Below are 24,308 nucleotides of genomic sequence, written 5' to 3' on the forward strand. Positions count from 1 at the left end.
ATGTCTCATAAATTTTACACACACACACACAAGATCAGAGACAGCACCCTCTAATATAAACTGCTCACCTAGTCTAGGAGTGTAGTTCATGATATCCACTTCCCCAGCACATGGAAGGCCCTAGTCTAGGAGTGTAGTTCATGATATCCACTTCCCCAGCACATGGAAGGCCCTAGTCTAGGAGTGTAGTTCATGATATCCACTTCCCCAGCACATGGAAGGCCCTAGTCTAGGAGTGTAGTTCATGATATCCACTTCCCCAGCACATGGAAGGCCCTAGTCTAGGAGTGTAGTTCATGATATCCACTTCCCCAGCACATGGAAGGCCCTAGTCTAGGAGTGTAGTTCATGATATCCACTTCCCCAGCACATGGAAGGCCCTAGTCTAGGAGTGTAGTTCATGATATCCACTTCCCCAGCACATGGAAGGCCCTAGTCTAGGAGTGTAGTTCATGATATCCACTTCCCCAGCATATGGAAGGCCCTAGTCTAGGAGTGTAGTTCATGATATCCACTTCCCCAGCATATGGAAGGCCCTAGTCTAGGAGTGTAGTTCATGATATCCACTTCCCCAGCATATGGAAGGCCCTAGTCTAGGAGTGTAGTTCATGATATCCACTTCCCCAGCATATGGAAGGCCCTAGTTTCAATCCTTCAGCCTGCAAACTAAGTAAGAACCTTGCACATCCACCGTATGTCTAAAACACCTGGATATGACAACACTGGGTTAGAACCTGGACAATCCTGTGGTTCTGTCCAGGAGCCAGTGAAGCATCCAAGAGCAGCCTACACACCTGAGGACCTCTTTGAATTTCGTAGGAAGACCTGTGTAGGAATTAACAGGTTTGGCAATTTGGGTTAGTGCTTCTTTCACAGATGAGATTTGCTTTGTAATATACTCTTTCTTCCAGTATCCGCCTTCTTTATCCTCAACTGACAGTAAGCTCACGGATGTGGCTGTCTCCTCCACTGAATGAACTTTCCAGTGGGATCTTTTGGATGCAAATGCAGCTGAGTAGATTCTTCTCCAAATAAGACTGGAAGAAAGGGATAAAGGATAGAATGTGGAGGCACTGTAGAGTGCCTGTAACAATATGTTACATTAGAGATGCACAGTAACTTTTCATTTCAAATAGACCAATTCAATGAAGAATTTGCCTGTCTACGTGTGTACAGTGGACCACAGTCTGAAATGACATGTTTTAGATCCACTATCCCCAAAAGCACATAAAAAAGGGAAAATCCTATTTCCAGAGTCAAGTTTAAATTACGAATTCCTTGTTACTTGGGATCATCAAATGTTGTCTTTCTGCTAGATGACTGAAGAGGAGTTCAATCACAGGAAAGTCATAGGTGTACATAAGGGTGAATCTGGTCTTACTGTGGGTATGTACGTGTGTAAGCTCTGTACACACTTGCAAAACAATGAGTAAACATAGTATACATTCATTCTGCTTCCTATCTTTAAATTTTAACAATGAACATGCCTGCTCCAATTTCAAAAGTAAAATAGTGAAAGTAACTAAAATATAACTTTATTAAGTGTTTGTTAAGCTTTCCTGAGCACACATGTCAATTGTTACTTAAGTAATTCACACACATTAACTCATTTACTCCTCCCAATAAATACATAAGGTAGCTACTGTTTTCACCCCCACTGTACAACAGATCATATAATTGCAGCCAAGACTGGTATATTCAAATATGCATGAATACACACACATTTTAATGATTCAAAAATTATCTATATTCATTCCAAAATTATTGTCAAATGCCATCTAGTAGTTGATATAGATAAAACATGTATCCTCTCGCACAAGAATTTCTTGTATCTTTATAAATGAAAAGACAAGAACCTCGCTCCTCAATCAGAGCAGGTGCATGTTCCCGTGGCAGAGTGAGAAGTGTGAGGACAACCTTAGTGAGAACATACGGTTTACTTACTATGTTTCCTCACTTAAAGGGCAAACACCAAAACATCAAAGATATATTAGGCTAGTCATTTCAGAACTAGATTATTCATTACTATGACCTGAAGAAACTGTAAAAAAAAATATGGATTCCAAACCACTAAATCACAATTCAAAGCACTGAGCCATAATCTTCACAGATACAGAGTTAGGAACCCAAAGTCTTATATTTTCCCAGCTGACTGTGCATCTTCTCGCATGGACTAGAGTCTGGGAACCACCATAGAGAATGTTCCCTGCCTGCCATGCTCCAGAATAGAAAACCCTGCACCCTATCTGTCATTCCCCGCACCTTTACCTTCCACATCGAACAACTACATTCCTGCAGGGTCTATATGGAGTCAATATGTGCATGGTCTTTGATGCTGAGTAAGAGAGAACCCTCAAAAGCCAAAACGTGGGAACAAAATGCTCAGTAGATATTAGGGGCACTCCATCTCTCTCTGTACAAGAGGAAATTCTAGGTACAGACCAAGCTCACAAAGAAAAATAGAAGCAGTGACTCCTCTTTATTCATAGATGCCCAAGAGTCTAACTGAGGAGTCTCCCTGGTTCCCAAGCCTCCACATGCTGTGTCTCTCTCTCTTACCCTCTCTCACTCTTTCCATGTATCAAGTCCATTTGACTGGCAGATATTGGAGGAAAAGCTATGTCAATTTAAAAGTCCACACACACTTCTTTTTCTATGATCTGTATGACTGCCAGTAGAGCACACCATCTGCCCAAGAACTAGGTGAAAAGATCTGTGAATGAATGAGAGGAATAGGCTTTATCTTCAGTATACACAAAGAATAGCCTGATACTCAGAAATGCAAATGTTTGGAAATACATGACTACATGTAGCATTAGACACATTATTGTCTAAAATAAAATTAAAATTAATTCTCTTAATTTTTAGCAAATGGCTGTCTACTAATTTTCATGACTTCTATTATCACACAGAACAGACAGACATAGTAATCTCCTTACTTGTCACTGGCCAAATGATAAAAGCGTCTGTTCACACATCCAGTGCCCAGCAAGCTCACAGCATCCAAGTAGGAAAATATATTCAGCAAGACTTCAGAGGGCATTCTGAGAGAGGAGGGAGAAAATTAAACAAGATAGCAGATACTGAATCTACAAATTACCCAGAATACAACTGGCTATGCATCTCTAAAGAGAGGGCTACTATCATACTCATCTGTTTAATAGGCAAACTCTTCTCTCATCCTCGATTAATTTCTTGTTTGTAATTTTCTGGTTATTACAGTTCTCATTGCATAGACCAATGAGGAGAGCATAGACACAGAGAACTGACTTTTTCAGTATGTCAGCCACTTCGGTTCAATGACTCTATCATGAAGGTATTATCCTCTGCTGAAATGCAGGAACTAGAAGATGGAAACACATTCTCGCCATGAATGCTGCTGCTAGAATTGGAAACATTAACTGTGTTCACACCTAACCTGCATTTCAGGTTCTCATTCATCAGCCTGCTAAATGTCCTCATAGAGGGACACTAACTGCTTCCTCTCTAGTTCAAGAAAACGTCAGGCTTCATAGAGTCTTCTGAAGAGCTTTATGTCTAAGTGAATGTTATACTTTATTATTGAGATTCCTTCTACTTTCATAGTTGCAGAATTCTACACACACCACAAGAATCCGGCAGCACGAGGAAAGCAGGAATGGGCCTCCGAGCATCTGTATCAGCACTTAGCTGCAGGGCAAATGAACAGGGCTGTGAAGACTGTTGCAAGAGATGGAAGAGGAACACATAGCGATAAAGGACTAAGAAAACCCTTTGGGACCAACTTCAAATGGTTTGGTCAGTCTCTACTTGTGACTTTAATAATTAAAATAATTTTATTTACTAATAGAATTCAGTAATCAAACATTTCATAGGGAAATGCTAGTCCTAAAATCCTGAAAATACTAAGAAAGAAAAATGTGTATCCTTGGAGAGAGGCAGCTAATTCTTCACATATTTGATCCATGTCACCATGTGAGTGCACCCAGTGCAAGAACAGGCAGCCTCACCTTAGTTAAATCTTCCCTGCCCTGCCCATGAAATCTTTAATATTCATAATCAGTGTTAGACACCTTCAATAAGAAATGGTAGAGAACAAAATGGGGGTGAGGAGTTTTGGTACCATGCTGGCTAGTTGTAAGCCTACTTGACACAAAGGGGGTCACCTGAGGAAGGGCCCTGAATTGAGAAAATGCTTCAGTAATATAGGCAGGCCTGTAGAATATTTTCTTAATTAATGATTGATGGAGAGGTCATAATGGGCTGGACCTCAGTTGTGGGTGGTACCATCCCTGGACACATGGTCCTGGGTTCTATAAGAAAGCAAACTGAGCAAGACAAGGGAACAATCCAGGAAGCAACACCACCACCCCAACCTCCCACACCCCATACCCTTGCATCCCTTACGGCCTCTGCATCAGGTTCCAGTTTGAATTGCTGCCTTGGCTTTTTTCAATAGACTAAGATTCCAAACATGTAAGTCAAATCAAGCCTTTCCTTCCGTCATGGTGTTTCATCACAGCAATAGAAAAGTACTAAGGCAGTCACCGTTAGGACTAGCCACTGCATGTCCTTTCATATTTTAAATTCTTTATAAAAGTCTGTGCCTATATTTTTAAATTATTACAATTCAAACTAAGTTGATCATAAAGACATTTCAGAAAGGTATGGAGTAACTGTAGGGATTTAACTGAATAAAGTCCCGTGCAAGTGAGGCAATGAGTAAGTTCCATCTTTGTAGCCACCAGAGTTGAACATGGGGAGATATATATCTTGATCCCATCTGTCCTTCACTGTTCAAAGTCCTTTGAATAAGTGCTCAACCATAACTGAGACATATCTACATAACTCCACCCCTCCCAAGGCTCAGGGGACATCCTGGAAGACAGAGAGAAAGAATGGAAGAACAAGAGAATGCAGAAGAGTTCTGTGGAATGCCATCCTCTGGACATGACACAGCTGTTACTCCAACTCACAGCAGCACTGGTGAACTACACAAGACCTGTATAACACATTCATATTTACTACTTAATGACTTGTCACTAAGCTGGACCAACCAATGTTTACACCCACGTTGGGCTGCTTTTTATTGGATTCTAATTAATTCACATAATCCCTGGAATGAAGATAAGGAATAACAAAGACAGAAAGGGCATGAGGAAGTGAGACAGAACAGAAACAAAGATGGGGACAAGAAGTTCTGCTTTAAGTGAGTGGTCTTCCCTAAGAAACTCAGTTGATTTGTATATGTTCATTTTCAATACTGTGGGGATAGTTTGAATGGGAAATTGTACCCCATAGTCTTAGGTATTTGAATAGTTGGTCCAATCCAGTTGGTACTGCTATTTGGAGGGGCTTATGAGGTGTGGTCTTGCTGGAGGAAGTGTGTCACCAAAGGCAAACTTGGAGAGGCCTTGCCCTATACCCTGTCCCCTCTCTACTTTGTGTCTGCAGTTCAAGATGTGAGCTCTCAGCATGCTGCTCCATAGACTCAAACTCTCTGGAGCCATAAACAAAATTAACTTTCCTTCTGTAAGTTGCCTTAGACATGGTGTTCTATCAAAAGAACAGACAAGTAACTAATACAGTGACTGAACTACAAACATGTCTTTGCCCATACTGTACACAAGAAATCCACTCCAGTATGTGTGCACTCATCATCCCCACCCTTACCCCACCCCACTTCTTCAGAGAATGCTTGCTTCCATCTATCAAACCACCTTGGCCCTGGATTCCCAGCCATGTCCTCAAAGCCTTCAGTCTTCTATTCGGGCCTCCCTCTTCTCCAGCATCGCATTAGCCTTTGAACCATGGCCAAAATGTCGCACCTTAATATTTACCTACTGACTCAAGCCCAGCTCTCCCCAAGCTTTCTCTAACTGCTACACAACCTCTGCAAAACCACTGGCTGCAGAGCTTCCAGAAAAGATAAACAACAAAAGAAAACACACCAGCTTGTCTCTACTTACTGTCTCTATGTCCATGCCTCCTCTTCTTTGTTTTTCATAATATAAATACAAAACACAAAACAACATAAAAATAAGGATTGGCCCTCCCCTCTCATAGGTCTTTCCTGGATCCTTGGTTGCTTCTCAATGGCCCAGTATCTCTGGGCTTCCTCAAAAGACAAGTTTCTCTCTTCTTGCCCCAAATCCATCACATCCAGGAGAGCTAGCACTGGACCTATGGAGTCTCTGCAAACTCTTATCATCAACAGGACTCTCTCCTGCATCCCCCACTCTCCCATCTCCGCAGCAGTACCTTCATCCACACATCTGCTGGAGCTAACAGTCTGTTTACTCCTCACAAGGACAAGGACATCTATTTTACTTATGAATAATGTCAGTTATACCTCCAAATGTTCCAAACTTGCCTGTCTCACTCTATCCCTCCTCCTGATAGAGAGACAGGCATGTAAACAAGATATTTTAGAAGTTCAGCTTCTACCCAGGATCATGGGAGCCTATGCCTTTCCCATCACACTAGCTACTCGGTGCCTCTCTTAGAGTAAGTCTGTCTCTGTACCTCTGGGTTCCCACTCTGGTACCCTCTTCTCCAAGGTCTTTAATCTCAACTTTTACTTTCCATCTTCCATGTCACCTCCCCAAGAAAGCCTTTCCTTACCACCTGATTGTATTATTCTACAGTATGGAATTCATTCATTTCCTTGACAGCATGCACTCCAATTTACAATTTTTCATTAAAAAAAAAAACTCTCTCTCACTAGTCTATCAGCTTCTAGAAAATACATGTAAAGGTTCACTGTGTGTCCCCAGCATCAGGAACAGCATCAGATCCAATTCCCAGAATAAAGGGTCTTAAACATAACTGATGTACTTAATTATCTCTTTTGACCTCTATGTGTAAAAACATACTAAAATAAGTACATTGAAATGTGCATATATTATATGGTACTGTTGGCTGAACCAAGTATGATACAGTATTAAATGTCCAATTGTAAATTGTTTTTGCAATACACAGAGTCTTCAGGCTTTGTATCCTGAATGTCTCTCCATGAAAATACCAACATTACAGGGCTCCAAGGGATGCTAATTACATCAATGTATCCCAACATGGTATTGCAACACACATCTATAGGCATGTTAATATCAGTTCACAATTTTTTAAAAGATTGAATATTTTGGTTCCAATGGTCACAGTATAAATCTCACAGTGGCAAAGAATTCCAAACCACTGATCTAAAAAAAAAAAATTCCATAGGCTGTACAACTTCAGAAAAAACATGATCTTCTTTTGGCTTTCCACCGGTTCTTATCTACCAAGAAGTGAATAATTAAGAAGAACAATTTAATAGAAGGAAAATTCAGTGTTCTTGTCACCTTTAGAAGTTTAGTTTCATTAACTAGTCTAATAAGGATAATGGTGACAGGCTCATGACTCATGTCAAACTCTGTGTTGTACATTCTTCCTACACAATCCTATTCTTAGAAAGCTCAAAATAGCAACTTGGTATATGCTGCACTATAATTTTCTCTAAAAACCCCATGCTTAAAGCCCACTGCCCCATGAGAAGCAGGCTACGTACCTGTCCAGGGATACAAAAGAGATGGAGGAGGACTTCTCATTGTGCTGGCCATGCCTGGTACACTGCCTCACCACAGGTGAGCCTCTAGCAAACTTAACTCCAAAACCCTTTCTGAAAGCAAAAGTGAGAAACTCAAGTTATATAATAATTACCAAATGAGGTTAGTTATCTGCTCCCCTTCGCAAAATTCTGAAGGATCAATAGACTCCAAAGATTATTCAATGCAAAACTTCACGTCTGAAAATAAAGAGGGGGAAAGGGGAGAAAAGAATGGAGGGGAACGGAAGGGAGGGGTCCAAATCAAGTGTGTGGTAGGTTAATAAAGCTAAAATCTGCACTTTACAGTGCAGTACTGATGCTCATTATAGACGGCCAGCCAGTCACTGGGGCATCCCCGAATGGATGGAGGGGAACGAAGGGAAAAGGAGAAACATGCTGTCCTGTTTCATTTCACAAATGCTCTAACCCGGAAACAATTTAGAGGAGAAAAGGGCACGTTACAGGCTATAGTCCATCAGTACGACCAGGAACCTAGAGGAGCTTGAGAAGCACAACCCATGGGCACTGATGCTGGGTGCTCACTCACAAGCTCAGCTTAACTGGCTTTTACACCCCAGGACCGTATGTGTTCAATGAATGGTGATGCCCACAGTGGGCTGGCCCTCCTCCATCCATTAACAATCAGGACCGTATGTGCCCAGTGATTGGTGATGCCCACAGTGGGCTGGCTCTTCTCCATCATTAACAATCAACACAATCACTCACATCCATGCCCTGAGGCCAATCTGATCTGGGCAGTTCCCAACTAAGATTCCCTTCTCAGGTGGTTTTGGGCTGTGCCAAGCAGACAATTAAATCTATCTAAAACAGATATATCCAGAGGCCACTTTCAATAATATAACAGAAACCTACTGAAAGTAGAATCCATAGATTTTTCATAACTTCCTACCTGTGAGCTAGATCTGTCAAGGCAACCTACAACTTTGTTGATCTTCAAAGCAGTTTCTAAGGATAGCATTGACTATCCTTTAGTTAATCTTTGGTTTAACTATCTTTAGTTAGGCAGAGAGGTCCCTCTATACTAAAGTTTCCCACATTTTAACACCTTATAGTCAATAAATTATATTTTAATTGGCTATCTTTTTAGAGATACATAAAACAATGCATCTTATTAATTAACAGCTTTTTAGATATGATGACATAAATATAGTCTTTCAAAGTTCCTAAAACAAGTCTGAATTGGGTAAGTCCTCAACTGATGCTCGCTAGCAGACTGGAGGAGATCTGAAACAATAGGAAGTCACAGTCCACAGATCCCATTTTTAGGAAGTAGCCCCGCTGAGTGCTCTTAGTGAATATTTCATTTTTCTTGGAAATCCCTAGAAGCTACTTCTTTGAGCAATGTACAACATACACACATCAGTTGCTGACACACCCCCACACCCTGCGTGCTATTTAAGGTACAATATAGAGCACATATTACCCATTTCTCATTCACCAATGCCTAATCACCTTCAGGACCAACCTGGTTCCCAAGACACATTTGGATTAACATCTAAGCACATTTTTTTAAAGTCAGAATTCCATTTCTGGAAATATGCTTTAACTCAAGAAAATGTGCTTTCCCAATAGTTCTCCCAAAAAATGTCCAGCTCAGAGCACCAAGGCTAAATTCACCTCATGAAATGAACTGTTATCTCTTTTCTGAGTGTGTGTGCAGAACCTATAGTTAATGTGTATTATGGCATCCTCACAATCAAGCTGTTCACTCTCCCTAAACAATTAAGTAATGATTAGGCAGGTAGGTACTTCCTGGCACCAGCTATTGAGAAAAGAAAAAGGTACCAAAGGCTTTTCCCTAACCTGATACCAAACAGATATGCCTGTCTTTGACTAAAGCATTTACTACAGCTTATTTACCAGTTTATTCTTCAGATACATCTTAATGGCATATTCTGTACAAAGGAATGTATTAAATGCTTTAAAACTTACTGCATCCTATATTTATAAGAAAAGCAAGAGTATTTTATTACAGACATGGTTTTTAATACTTTTCTTAAAACAGTGTGACTCCTTTCTAATGGCTTTCTTCTATCTGCCTTGAAAAAAGACCCCCTTGCTGAACATTGGTGCAATCCTTTAATCCTGGCACTCGGTACAGGACAGCCTGAGCTATACAGACACACCCTTTCTCAAAAAAAAAAAACCAAACTCAAAAAAGATCCCTTCCTCTCGTTTCATAGAAAAGACAACCAAGTCTCCGACTAGATTCCCAAGATTCTCCTGACAACCATTTTGGAGTTCTTTTTACCATTTCAAATATTTATCAATTTAATTTTGGCATGATTGAAAAGCACAACTCCATTTCTTCCTGAAAATGACTTGGCATTCTAAATGGCCCAGTCCACTACACAATCGGTGAACTGAACACATATCTTCAAGCAGCTCTATGTCAAACCCACTGTTTAGTTTGGAAGCATTTTTCAAGTGCACAAAGAAAAGGTCAGAGAAGAGAATAACAATGGATTAGCAATAAATACATGTCATGCGAACGTTTTTCCTGAGAGCTTAGAAAAGTGCAAGACATTTGTAAAAATAATTTTAAATTGTATTTGTTAGTGTGAAATAAGTCAGACTAGATATAAATTAACTAAACTTGACATGCATTCTGTTGTATTTCTTACAGTACATAATATTTATAAATGTTAATTCTTGTTGTAGCCATGGCTATCCTGGAACCCACACTGGTCTTGAACTTGGAGATCCAGCTGTTTCTGCCTCATGAATGTTGGGATTAAAGGCGTGCCCCACAACAGGGCTAATAACTGCCTTCTCAAAGCACAGTCAAATTCACAGGCTGAGAGGGAGCAGGTTCCCACACCATGAGAGGTACTTTATTTAAATGGATCTATCAGAAGGCTCACCCAGCTTAAAAAGAAATCAAACACTCTGACAACATTCTTCCTGCCCACCATGCAGACCACTATGTAAAGAGTAAATTGAGGAATAGAAAAAAATTTAACTTAAACTTCAACCTTCCAGCTTAAAGGACAGTCTTTCTCATCTTTTTGCAAACAATGTCACCATTCTGTCACAAACCTGATTTGTCCAGCATCTTGAGAACTCATTCAAGAACTATTATAACAACACCATCTTTCTGAAATGGTAGACATAGGAAGGACAAAGGACAGGGCCCTGGAGTTGGGGTCAAGGGACCTAAGTAGTTGACATAACCCATTGGCAGGTTATTTGTGCCTACACAGGATACCTGGGTGCTTCAGAAGCATGCACTCGACTGCTGCATCTATACATTAAGAAGCCTCAGGAATAAAATGAAAATCCTCAAGATGTAAATACTTGCCAGGCGTGGGGGCACACACTTCTAATCCCAGCACTTGGGAGGTGAAGGCAGGCGGCTCTCAGTGAGTCAGGACAGCTAGGGCTACATAGAGAGATCCTGTCTCAGAAGAAAAGCAAATTCTTAGCGTCATCCTTCCCCAGTGATCTAACTGGAGTGACGGTACAGCGCTAGAAACAGCCCATAACGAAGCAAGTTAACTAAGGTACTTATTTGGGTGAATAAAGATTTCAGAGCCTTTCCCCCACATGTTAACACTGTTCTCTCTCACTATGAGAGAGGAACATCCTTTGGTTTAGAGGCACTCCTTGAGAGAAACAGAAAACCAACCTTGAGGACAGAACAGTCATCGTGCAGGCTCGTACACTTACTAGAAACGCAGCAAACTACAACAGGGCTGCATAACAAAATGTGGCCGTCTAGAAAACCTCTTGGCTTGGTGGGAGAGGTGCACAAAAACGCCAAGGAAAGCCTCGAGACCGTCCCGATGGCAAGAAACACCTCCTTAGCACTGGGTTTCGATGGATCCATTCTACTCCATGTTACAGGGCCATAGAAAAAGCTGATTCTCATTCTGAAATCTATAAAACGCAGGTCTTCACCTGTCTTCGCACGTGCGCTGCCGCAGGCTTCCAGCTGTTGGAAGTCACCATAGAGCCTAACCACGGGGCAAACCAATGAATGGATGGAAGGCTTAGTAATACCTGTTACCTCCTTAGAAAGCACCTCTACTTGTGTCCTAACTTGAGGTACCCTAAGTTTCCAGGATGGAGAGGTTTCCTTTTGTCGTTCTTACTGTTTCCCGCGTTAAAAAATTAAAACAAGAAACAGCAGTCACATGCCAGAATGGGACCAATGAAAATATTCTGGAAAGAGCAGCGGGATGGGATTCCGAAGGGAGAACCACCCACGTGCCCCGAGCGTCACCTGTACGCGGAGCGCCCCGCGGCCGCCCCCGCGCTGTCCCGGGCAGAGCCATCACCATGCAGGGACCCGCGCAGCGCCTGAGGTCCGAAACGTCCGGACCGCGGCATCCGGCCGCGTCCGGTCGCCATGGAGACACAGTGCCGAAGTGAGGCACCGCCCCTCGCGCATGCGCGCGAGGGCGGCCAGGCTCGCGCAGACGTGGGTCGAGTTTCCCCGTGGACAGCTCCGCCTTTGCTTCCGGCGTCCGGGCGCTTCCGGGTCGGCTTTGCCGACCCCGTCACGCCGAGGAGGGTTCGCCGGTCACAGCGCGGGGCCATTGGCCTGTGGCCCTGTTCACCTACGTTTGTCAGCTGATTTCTAGAGGAAACGGACATGCTGAAATTGTCCCTTTCTCATAATTATGGCAAACCCATGACACGGACTTCTCAGTTGACAGTCCTCGGTAGAGAGGCCATGAGAAGACTCAATTCACAACCCGTCGGAATCTGCAAGTTCCAGATGAAAACAAGCAGCCATTAACATCCCTGTCTCTGCCTGCCTTAAGGACACTGAGCGCAAGCACAGGCATCCGCGCAGAGGCGTCTGGGAGTACCTTCTGGACTGCGGCTTTCTCCGTGCATTGTGGGAGATGTAGTCCCTCCTGCCTTCCCTTCTCTGGTTACACAGGAAAAAGTGAAGTCCTTAAACTGCGATTCCCAGGGCTCATGGGGCTTCCCAGGCTGCTTTGCGAAAGCATGGCGGGCAAGATGTGAATGTCAATAGTAAGGTAAACAGGGCGTTTTAATTCCAGAGAGGAAAAAAAAAAAAAGACAGAAAGGCGTACGTAACCTCTCGGGGATTTTTCATCTTGATATCCGCCTAACACACTGCGGAATGTGAATGACTGGATTTCATGTCTCGTTCAGTTGAGTGTGTGGATTACTAAGCTTTAGAAGTTGCAGTCCCGAAGCCCCGCAGTTTTTGTGAACATGCTTTGTGCTTTTCTACGAGTTGTGCAGCATATGGAGAAGCTGCCCGGGTGTTTGGGCGGGCAGTTGCTGCCACACTTTGTGCACACGAAAGCTTGCTTGAAGACTCAGCCTTTGAGGTGGGGGCTGTTCGAGCAGAAGAAAACAGTGCATCCTAGAACCGAGCTTGGGTTCACCCGGAAAACCTTCTGGACCCAAGGACCAGACCCCCAGAAAGCGAAAGAGGACAGCAGCAAGCAAGTGTCTGTTCACGGAAATCAGAGAGGGGAAACCGGCCTCTCAATGTCTCAGAAAGGTAAATAAATAGAGTGTATACGTACGTACATACATACATACATACAGATTGAAGATTCTACTTCAGTGAAGATCTGCCTCTCCAGCTAACCTGCCAAATACCATTTCATGCCTAGTTCACGTCTAAAGATGGGATAGGGGAATTATCCAGATTAAAATAATTAAAAAGAACTGTTAAACATATAGTTTACAACCAAACAGTTTCGACCCGCAGTTTTCACAACTTTATGCTTTGAAAATTGATCTTGTATTTGGTATAGTTATTACATTGTGAATAAGTGTGTGCATAAATAGGAAGAGATTATTGTCAATCAATAAAGTGTTTTGTCATTCAGTAACAGAGACAGAGGACTTCAGAAACACAAGGAATGAGGGTCTTGTGTGAGAATATTGAGTCAAAAAGTCAGAACAATGAAGAAAGTTACAATGTAATATTTAACAGGAATTTTTAGAACTTAGCAGATGTGTGTAATAATCACAGCTTTACACACAGTCGATATTACAGAGCTCTTGGTGCTTGGATTAGAAATTTCCTGTCAGGACTGAGTGTAGGGAGGAACAGGATTCTGGGTTGTTCAGGCCAATGACCTGATTTAGAAATCAAGAACAATTATGGTTATGTCTTAGTCTAACTGTTGTGCTGCCAACTTGGGACCTTGCATGGTGGTGTCTGTTGACATGTAGTTTATGACATTATGGGTAATGGAATAGAGATTGTCATTGCAGACCTCAGCCACTGAGCCTAGTAAAGAGATTGGGTTTGCGAAGCAATTACTGTTGAGATCAATCCCATGAATTATATAAATTTTAGTAGATGCAATGCAATATATCTTTTTCTCTATTTTTCTTTTTTTTTTTTCAAGACAGGGCTTCTCTGTAACTTTGGAGCTGTCCTGGAACTCATGTAGACCAGGCTGGCCTCGACCTCACAGAGATTCGCCTGCCTCTGCCTCCCGAATGCTGGAATTAAAGGCATGTGCCACCACTGCCTGGCAAGATGCAATATTTCTATTTTCTTTTCTTTTTTTTTAAAGGTTTTCTTTTAGAGTGTGTGTGTGTACATTAATGTAGGCAAACATGGAAGCCAGGAAAGGTTGTCAGATCCTCTGAACCTGGAGTTACAGGCAAGTGTGAGCCACCAGATGTGGGTGCTGGGAACTGAACTGCAGTTGTCGGCAAGAGCAGCAATACTCTCAACCTCTGAGCCATCTCTCCGGCCGCCTGAACACAGTTCAGGTTAACAACCAGTACTAAAACCCAAATACATTACAGTAAATACTACCTTTAAATGAGTGGTTTTATTATAGTATTTTACTGTACATATGGGGAAAAGTGCAGGAAAAATACCACCTGTTAAATTTTTGATTTCCTCATTTTTTAAGGACTGAAGTCAGAGAAAACTAGGTTCCTAATTTGACTATACTAACCTATAAGTGTACCAAAGATGGAAATGTTATCAGCATCCGTGAAAAAGTACACTGTGGTGATGTAGCTTTTCACACATAACATGCACTTATGTAAATAATGTATGTCTATATACATAATATATCTTGATTAATTATCTCTAGCTCCCCACATGTTCCTACTTAGTATAGAAAAATAAGAACAGTCTCTGTAGGTTTATTTGATTCATAGACCATCCTGGCCAACTACCTTCCAATTCCAATTTCCATTCACTAACTTTATGCACCAGTCGGTGGGGACCTGTGAGGTAGTACTGTGAAGAGTTGCTTCCATTTGGATCCCTCTGTTCCCTTGTCTTCTGGTTGATTGAACCTTGATCCGGACAGGGTAGACTTCTGTCCATGTTGCCTATCTGTGGCCGTTCTCACTCTGGAGACTGATAAGGGTTTTATGCCACTAGAAAGGAAACAATATCAACATTATGCTACTCAGTGAAAGAAGTACACGGATTGCTCGGTCATGTGTACAGTCATGCCACACTGAACAGCCCATTCTCTTCTGCTCTTGGAAGCTAAGCAGGACTAGGCTTGGTTAGTGCTTGGATGAAGGATTCTTTTGAAACACTAAAGCTCCAGAGCATTGAGATCAGGTGCTGAGAATGTTCCATTGGGCCTGACCACCACATGTTACCTGCTAGGAACAACCAGGTCCCCAGGGGCCAGGGTACTGTAGACACACCTGTAACCTTTCAACATTTTTCTTTGCAGTGAAAGAAGCCGGAAGAGACTTCAGCTACTTGATAGTGGTGTTCTTCGGTGTCAGCATTACAGGTCGCAAAGCCCAGCAAGTGCCTGGATACCTTTCCCCAGCCTCTCAACCCGTGGCTGTGCTTCACCTTTCTCTCTGCTTTTTCAGGTGCCTTGTTATATACAGTTTTCAAAGAACTGTTTTCTTCATCCAGTCCTAATATCATCTATGGGAAAGCCTTAGGAAAATGCAGAGCACATCCTGAGGTTAGTTCCCTGATGAGAAGGTGTTGGTGATGTAGAAGGGTCTTTATGTCTGTTGTTTCATTGATTAATTAATAAAGAAAACTGCTTGGCCTGATAGGTCAGAACATAGGTGGGTGGAGTAGTCAGAACAGAATGCTAGGAAAAAGGGAAATGAGGTCAGACGCGATGGATCCAGCCACCAGGTCAGACATACTGAATCTTTCCCGGTAAGACACCACCTCGTGGTGCTACACACATTATTAGAAATGGGTTAAGCAAGATATGAGAGTTAGCCAAGAAGAGGTTAGATATAATGGGCCAGGCAGTGTTTATATGAATACAGTTTGTGTGTTGTTATTTCGGAGCATCAGCTAGCCAGGTGGCCAGGAGCTGGGTGGCAGCAATGCCTGCCCTCAGCTCCTTCTACATGTTGGGGAGCAGGAATGCATCACGTCTGCAGAAGTGACATCATACGATGGGCTGCTTGGGTTGTCTGTATGTCGTTAGGTCACTGTGCACTGATTCACTTTGACCCTGGCACTCAGAGCTCACTGCATATGTTTTCCTCCCAGCTGTGCCAGTGATCATTGTCAGTTCTTCATGGGTGTTAAATGCCTCTGCCTCAGGGTGGATGCTTCAGAAGCTGGTGGTCTGTGGCATTTTTCCTTTTGTGTCCTCAACCACAAAAGGGAAGACTGAGAAGAAGTGTAGCCAAGAGGATGAAATGTGGCAGATGGATGTGTTCCATTTTGTAGAATTTGGAAAACTAAAATCTGTGCACTACACCATTGATACCTATTCAGGTTTTCAATGGGCAACTGCTTCAAGTTTGGAAAAGGCTGATTCAGTAATCACACATTTGCTAGAAGTTATGGCCATCATGGGTATACCTGCACAAATAAAGACAGACCATGCTTCAGCATATGTCTCTAAGAAAATGAAACAGTTTCTTGCTTATTATAATATAAAACATATTACCAAATAATCCTACAGGGCAGGCAGTTATAGAAAGATCAAACTCTAAAGGATGTGTTAAATAAACAGAAAGGGATAATAAAGGCCCCCAGAAATAGATTACCTAACACTTTATTAACTTTGAATTTTCTAAATGCTAATGAGAAAGGAACAACAGCTTCAGAGAGACGTTGGATAGCATAAAAACTGCAAAATTAAATCAGCCAAGATACATTAAAGATGTACTGACCTCAGAATGGAAGCCAGGACATGTGTTATATTGGGAAAGGGGTTTTGATTTTGTTTCCACAAGAGAAGAAAAGCTATGAGTAGCATCAAAATTGATAAAAATTTTATTTGAACAAGGGATAATAATAATAATTACCATATTATTTGTAATATGATAACATTGATCATATAATATTATCAATAATAATCTCTTAATTAGAAGAGATAACAGTTCATCAAACAATATGACTGTTTAAACTAACCTATAAAACCAAAAAATGCTTTTTATTTGATCACATATTAATCTCCCCAAAATTAGGGTTGGGGAAGGGTTTTGTTTCTGTCTTTTCAGAAGAATAAAGTTATATAGCTAAGAATTCTAAAGAGCACAAGTGAGGTATATGAAGAAAAAGGACAAATCATCCAGAAGAAAATATCCCTAGAGAAATAGTAAATTGGCCTATTAGTATATCATATTTCTAACAGTATAAAATTTTATAAGTCTTCCCAAATGTTTGTTTCTGCTATTTTCTACAGACATGTGATGCAAATGGTCTTTTGTAATCCCATCTTAATTAAAGATGAAAGCTGACTCTGGAGTTGGAATGGGACGCTCTTCTCTAAACTCAAGCATGCTTATTAAAGTAATCCAAAATCTCTGTTTCGTGTAAGAAGAGCCACCTGATATGGGACAAAGAAAAACAAATACTTAAGGACTACTTTATTGCCACTAATCTCACAATCCTTTGGTTTTATATTGACTTTTCTTAAGGTATAAATTTTATAAGATTAATATATATTTATTATATGTATATTTTAACTTTTTGTCATGATATTAATGATCATATAGAGTACTAACTAATTCTAGGAAAAGGTTTCCTCTACCTTTCTGTACATGGTTTCGGGTTTGTTTCTATCAGTTTGCTTCAGTGAACCATGAGCACTAACAGTGGCCTTTGAAGTCTCAAAAGAAGGATGGGCCCCCCAACGACGACACCTCCAGGACTATGATAACACCACTTAACTGAAAACACCACCTAATCAGCTTTGGACTGTGACATGCTCTGAACAGTTTTTAGGTGGCTAGCTGAGATGATCCAGTCTCACAGACTACTCTAGCCAGGACTTGAGACAAACCCTCCACTTTCCCATTATGCAGAGACTGGACAACAAATGATACAGCTCCCTCTCCCATGACTTGACAGTTAACCCAGATTTTTCTTTTCAGGATCCCCTAAAGATACCATTGCCCCCCAGAAAGCAGGAAGTAAATTTAAGAACATGATGCCCACATTCCCAAGAGAAGGAGTGGGAGACTTTTGGTCTTTTATTGGGTTATGGATATTTGTCATTATTTAGGGCAATTGATTACAAGTTGTTACTGGTCATGGTCAGGAAAAGATCAAAACAAAGGAGATAAGATTCAAGATTCTTGATTTGAAAAGAAAAAAGGGGGGATACAGATATGATAGGATAAAATGGTAGATTATTGGATCCACTCTGAAAAGAAAAAAGCGAGAATATAGATATGATAAGTTAAAAGGTAGATTATTGAATCTATACTTTTTAAAAGCAACTACTAGTTTTAAAATTTTTACCTTAGACTTTTGCATATGGTATACAAATTTGAGATTAATTTTGTTGAAACATATGTTTCTAATCTTGTTCATGGTATTGTACCTAAACAGCTTATTTAACAATGTAATGCAAATTTCTAGTTCTTGGAAGTTATTATTACCATCTGTTTAGAGTAATAAGAAAGTGCAGGTTAGTAGTTAGTCTTCTATTACAGTCTAAATTATACTCACAGTAGGTGTGTTTTCAGGTCAAACACATATAAATATAATATAATGTATATAATATATAAATATGTCTAAATAGGTCATCTTCAAACACTTCAGAGATCTATAGAATATGGCATTTAATATATTTTAATACCAGACTCTTTATCTTTTTTGACAATGAGACATGTCTGCTGGCAGCACCAATCTACTTCAGAGAAGATGATGGGCATCAAAGAAACTCCACAAGGAGTTTATTTTCTTTGTGGCAAAAGTAAGCCACTGGGCAAGAAAATGCCCTTTCCTTGACTGCTGACAGTATGCTGTTGTAATTGGACAAGCAAGACAAAAAAAAAAATGGATTGCCAAACATCATCAAGACAAGAAAGGGAGCTCTTCAGAATATCCTGCTTCACAGAAAAGTCTGTCATATGTACTAGTCCTATAGGGTGAAAATGGATGCCCCAACATTGCAGAGAAATCATGAGTGACTGTCCAGGCAACCAGCTGTTTTGTCATTACTCATATTTTTTGGAAGTTGCTTGCTTACACTTCCTGCTTACTCAGATAATATTTCCTTCTTGGGTCTCTAAGGGAGTTGAAGACAAGATCTTTATAGTTTTCCTTGTTTACCAGATGCAGAAAGCAAGTTTTGTGATAGAAAGTAAATTAGGTACAAGACTTTGGACTCACCAAGATAGGATAGATATGGAGTGATTTCTCTGAACTTGTCAAATGCTAATGGACTAGACATTGTTGATGTACTTATTGCCTGTATATGTTGTATATGGTTATTGTATTTTTATATATAGTTTTTATATTAGTTATAGCCTTTTTTATTTTAGACAAAAAAGGGAAATGTGCTGATAATTTTATTTGTATTTTAATAAATAAAGCTTGCCTGAAGATCAGAATGCAAAGCTAAGCCACTAGAGGCCAGGGAGTGGTGGCACACACCTTTAATCTCAGACCTCTAGAGACAAGGCTGAGGGATCTCTGGGAGATGAAGGCTACCCTTGGGCTACACAAGATACAGATCCATGTGATAATGGCTTACACCTTTAATCCCAGTGTTTGGGAGTCACGTCACACACCTTTAATCCCAGCACTACAGAGGTGGAAACAAGAGCAATATGGCTGGGTGGAGAGGAGAATGTAAAAGGGAAGAGGCAGGAACTCGCTGGAGTTCTAGTGGAGTCTGAGGATTCGTGGAGACAGGATCGTGCCCATTCAGTCTGACTATTTGGTAGAGTTTAAAGGCCTCTCTGTTAGTTGGCTGCTTTGCTTTTCTGGTCTTCTGCTTGAACCCTAATATCTGTCTCTGTTTTTTTTATTGTTCATGCTACAGAGGTTTTAGGTGTCTGGTACTAATTACACCTTCCTTTTCATGTATGCTTGCAGTAATAGGGACACTCAGCAATATCATCTGATACTGTATTTGTGCCGTTTTTGCTTTGAAAACTCAATGCAAACTTTCTACACCAAGTAAATTTTCTGATTGGGAAGAAAAGATTTGCACGTTCATTCTAGCAGCGTCATTGATACTTTTTCCTCACTGTGATTAGGGCTTTAAAATTTCATTTTTACCTCACAGCCTTTAATACTTGACACCTAATAATTTCATTTCAAATGCCTGTCCGTTTTATATTCCAAAGTGAGTGTTAGTAGAGAAATATTTCAATACTTTGGTTTTGTTTCTTGTAAGGAGAGGGGACAGGTTCACTTCAGCCTGTATCATTCTCAAGCTACAACAGAGTGGCCCATTTCTGTCCCTGTGCATGAGATACTTCCTTATTTACAATATAATTTTACACAATGCCCTTCTACTTCTAGCTTTCTTGTTTGAGTCACCATTTTTGTAAAGAGGCTTCACCATGCTGATTTTTTTTTTGTAAAATCACTTGGAATGTGCAAACAAATAATGCATCACTTGATTTTCAGAAACTAATTGTTATATAGGAGCCATGGAAAGAGTCACACTAAGAAGCATGGTCTCTGTTCTGCAGGTGATCAGCGTGTTTGGCAAGCCTCTGAAAGGCTACGGGGAAATGTCAAGACGTGGGCGGAGACAGCATGTCAGGTAATACAGTGTCCTTGGAAGAACTCTAGGATAAACTTGAAATAAAAGGAACTTGGATGGCATCTTTATATTTTCTTGACAGTTTTGTTGAATACGTAAAAAACGGGCTAAAGCGCATCCGTGTGAAATTCTACATTGAGGGCTCTGAACCAGGGAGGCAAGGCACCGTGCATGCAGAAGTGGAAGAGGTACGCCCGTCTCGGGTCGTGGGTACGTGGGTACATGGCTCTGACCATAGTGCTGCCGAAGCTCTGGGGAGGGTAATAACTCGTGCGTGTTTTTCAGAACCCACAGAGTGGCCAATTTGAATTTCGATACGTATATGTGAATGTGACTCCCATGAGATCTATTATCATTGAAGATAACCGTTCCCAAGAGAGTTAGAAGAATCAAGCCAAGCCACTGCCTTCTGCAGGGATAAAGGGATTCATCACACTGTGCTCTTCACAACTCTCAGAATCTGTTCAGAAAAATAAGAATAAAAAGTATGTCACGCAGAAAGTGAGAGTTCATGAGTTTGGACAAACCAGACTCAGATTTTTTTCTTGTGAAAATCGTGAAATGTAGCAAATTTTACAGTATCATATCAAATTGCCAATCATGACAGTATTTCAGCTCTATGTTCATGAGAAAATTTTGTTACTGAAATTTATACACCACATCAATAAAATTGCCAGTATTTTATGTTTTTCAGTATTGTATGGTTTTTTCTACAGCCTTAAAAGTAAAGATGAAACTAACAGAAAGTTGTCAAAAGCATTTTCATATACTTTAGAATCTGATTGAGATAAGCATTGTTAGGAACTTTTCCTAATGCAAGCTCTCTGCTGATGCAAAAATCCCAATCAAGCCGAATTAAAGGAGGTCCAGGTATAATGGGATTTCTGCGCTCTTGGGTGGCCCTGAGGGAAACCGGGAAGCCCCAAATGTGACCGCCGTGAAGTGGGGGTCCGGGGAGCAATTAAATAGACTGGGGGAGGGGTCAAGGTTTGGTTTGGTGGGCACAGGGACAGCCTCCAAAGATGGAGGCCAGAGACAGGGACTTAGCAGCATGTGAAACTCTATAAGAACAGTAGTAAAGCCAGATAAACACACTGTGAGAAGGTGGCATACACTCATGATCTTGGGCCTCAATCTGTGTCCCCTCGTGAGCTGAGGGCACTGAGCACAGAGGAGAGTGCACAGCCCACGAGCAGGGGAATGGATCACTCCACCTTTGCTGGTGGACACAGGAGCCAGCACTGGTCTTACCTGTCAGACCTCCCCCTGTGCTTAGGGAGACGGAGCAAGGGTTCCAGCACTGCTGATGTGCTCTGGACAATCCAGCCCTGCCTTCCAGAACATAAGGCTGACATTTCCAAACCAAGAGTGGAACTCCTAAGGGAACTGAGTGAACACATTGAACAAACAATGAAGTGTTTGTTCAAACAAAACTCTAATTTTACAAGTTTGCATATCTTGCAAGAACATTTTACAAGAAAAGTCTCTAATTTGGCTTGTCCAAATATATCAAAACACACAAAACAATAAATAAATAAATGTCCTGTTCTATTTTCTAGGTGTGTTTTTTAAAGGGGTCTCCTCTTGGAAGTCTTGATTATATAAACAAGTGTTCTGTGCACTAGACAGGTATAGGAACCTTTTTATCCTCAGGAGGGTTTCCTGGCATGTGTTTCTTCTGTCTTTGGAATGGGTGGTGAGGGATTTTAGATGTGTTCTTGAGATGATTAACTTATTTAGGAGAGGAAGTACCCGTCTGTCCAACTTAGGTTATCTCTTTGCTTTAGTTACCTGATTTTTTTTTTAACTTAAACAATTTTCTGTCCTATCAAAGGGCCAAGGCAGTTTCTTTATTAACCTATGAAAGTAACACATAGAAAGATGACCGACCCTCCTACATCACCAGATATTGCAGTGTGGACATACTTCTTGGGGAGCCACACCTGCAGTAGTAGGTCACCCCCAGTAAGACTTTAGAATAGGTATTTGAACCCAGGCTTGCCCAGTTTTCAAATCCTCTAGTGTTTCTTCTCCACATTTCACTCCCTCATTTTATGCTCGATGTAAAATCTACCTCACAGGACATCTTTAGGGCAGAGGAGATCACACAGAGCTGCTCCAGCGAGAGCCAGCACCCGGGCATGCACAACATCCAAACTGTAGAGATGCTTATGATTCTAGTATCCAGATACTGTACTGTTCAAAGGGTGGCTGAAGATGCGGCTGAGATATGAATATTCTAGGCATAAAAAATAGAAGACCGCAAAAGTGTATGTAGTCTTGCCCTTCCCAAAATTAAGTCTGCCTGAGTAAGAGAAATTAATAACCCAAACAGTACAACTCAAATGTCTCTAGAAACAATACTAGGAGAAGAAATTGTGGAAGGAAACACCCATCTCTAGAGAGTCAGCCTCGGCAGCCATAGTGGAATGAGGAATAACCACCCTTTGAGGTCACTTAGTCTGCACTACAGCAAACGAGATTCCAGGGAAGAAAGACCAAATAGTTATTTGAACTACCCAGTAGACTCTGGTTCCATTTACTGACTAGAGCTCCTATATTCTGTTCCCATTTAATAGAAATGTCTTATTTACTTTTAAATAAAATGGTTTTATGATTTGGAAAGAAATGTATTTGACTGCACTGGGAATGGGGTATCTGTGCAGCTAAGCTACAATCAGAGTAGAGACAAAAAAGCCAAAACTTGGTAGACAGAGGCAGCATTCATAAAAGCCAAACCTTGAAAAGAGGGGCAGACTACCTCAGCAAACCTTCTATCTTACAGGAAAGTTGAACTATACTTTTTATCTATGCTAAGTCTCTCTAAGTGCCAGGCCAGGTGGTCTAAATAGTGATTTCCAGGATATATGGGGCTACACAGAAAGATGATGTCTTAAAAAACCTGTAGGGCTGCATATATATATATGAAGTTAGTACATCCACCGTTCATCTCCCTGTGGACTGTCTTAACTGTCCTCATGGTCCCACTTTGCTTTTCATCGTGTGATATATGATTGTGGTGGCTCAGGGAGATGTGCTGTTAGGACGTATGGCTTTGTTGGAGTAAATGTTTCTGATGGAGAAAGTGTGTCCCTGGTGATCAGCTTTGAGGTGCTGGACAAGTAGCTAAGTCCAGTGTCTCTCTCTTCCTGCTGCCTCAGGATCCAGATTTAGAACTCTTAACTACTTGTCCAGCACCATGTCTTCCAGCATGCTGCCATGCTCCCTATCATGATGATAATGGGATGAACCTCTGAACTGCAAGCCAACAGTAATTAAATGTTTTCCTTTATAAGAGTTGCCACGGTCACGATGTCTCTTCACAGCAATAGAAATCCTAAGATAATGATGCACCAACAGTTTTTTTATGAGTAGCATAGATAAAAAGTATAGTTCAACTTGCCCTTAAGATAGAAGATTTGCTGAGGTAGTCTGCCCCATCTTCCACTGACACCCCATTTCCAAAGTGCTCACCCAGCCTGCAGTGGGAATAGTCAGTGCTTCTGTAGTTTACAGCCCTAGTTCTAATAACCTTGAGAGAGAGTATAAAATGCCCCTTCTCTCTTCTTTTCCCCTCTTCTCCTCATTCTCTGTATTCTCCCTTCTTTGTGATATTCGTGATAAACTGTTTCAGACAGTGAACAGAAAATCAGATACATCGTAAGATAGTTAACATGTACTGATGCCAGATATTACCTTGGTATCTGAGAGATTTATCTGGTTAAGCAATAGAAAGCATATTAACACGAAGCCTATTTGTAAACACCAGATTCATCAACTACAAGGCTGTCTTTATT

General features: G+C 41.1%; 2 protein-coding genes across 5 annotated transcripts in view; one reads left to right on the plus strand and one right to left on the minus strand.

Annotated features, from left to right (window-relative positions):
* Fbxo15 (F-box protein 15) overlaps nt 1-12,184 on the minus strand; it is a 42,677-nt gene extending 30,493 nt beyond the window's left edge. For 3 of the 4 annotated variants that reach the window (XM_075968125.1, XM_075968123.1, XM_075968126.1), the window contains exons 1-4: nt 11,811-12,184; nt 7,526-7,636; nt 2,940-3,044; nt 795-1,037 (exon numbers count right to left, since the gene is read on the minus strand). In XM_075968125.1, the coding sequence (XP_075824240.1) occupies nt 795-1,037; nt 2,940-3,044; nt 7,526-7,636; nt 11,811-12,184 (833 nt within the window). The remainder of the gene's footprint in view (nt 1-794; nt 1,038-2,939; nt 3,045-7,525; nt 7,637-11,810) is intronic. The other variant, XM_075968124.1, reaches the window with a different exon arrangement.
* Nucleotides 12,185-12,410: 226 nt separating this feature from the next.
* Timm21 (translocase of inner mitochondrial membrane 21) lies at nt 12,411-21,204 on the plus strand. The gene is made up of 6 exons (XM_075968127.1): nt 12,411-13,073; nt 15,244-15,306; nt 15,392-15,489; nt 20,438-20,511; nt 20,594-20,699; nt 20,797-21,204. Exons 1-6 carry the CDS (start codon nt 12,779-12,781, stop codon nt 20,893-20,895), a joined length of 735 nt encoding a protein of 244 aa, XP_075824242.1. The 5' UTR covers nt 12,411-12,778; the 3' UTR covers nt 20,896-21,204.
* Nucleotides 21,205-24,308: the final 3,104 nt, after the last annotated feature.

This window comes from Microtus pennsylvanicus, chromosome 4 (assembly GCF_037038515.1).
Source record: "Microtus pennsylvanicus isolate mMicPen1 chromosome 4, mMicPen1.hap1, whole genome shotgun sequence".
NCBI classification, from domain to species: domain Eukaryota; kingdom Metazoa; phylum Chordata; class Mammalia; order Rodentia; family Cricetidae; genus Microtus; species Microtus pennsylvanicus.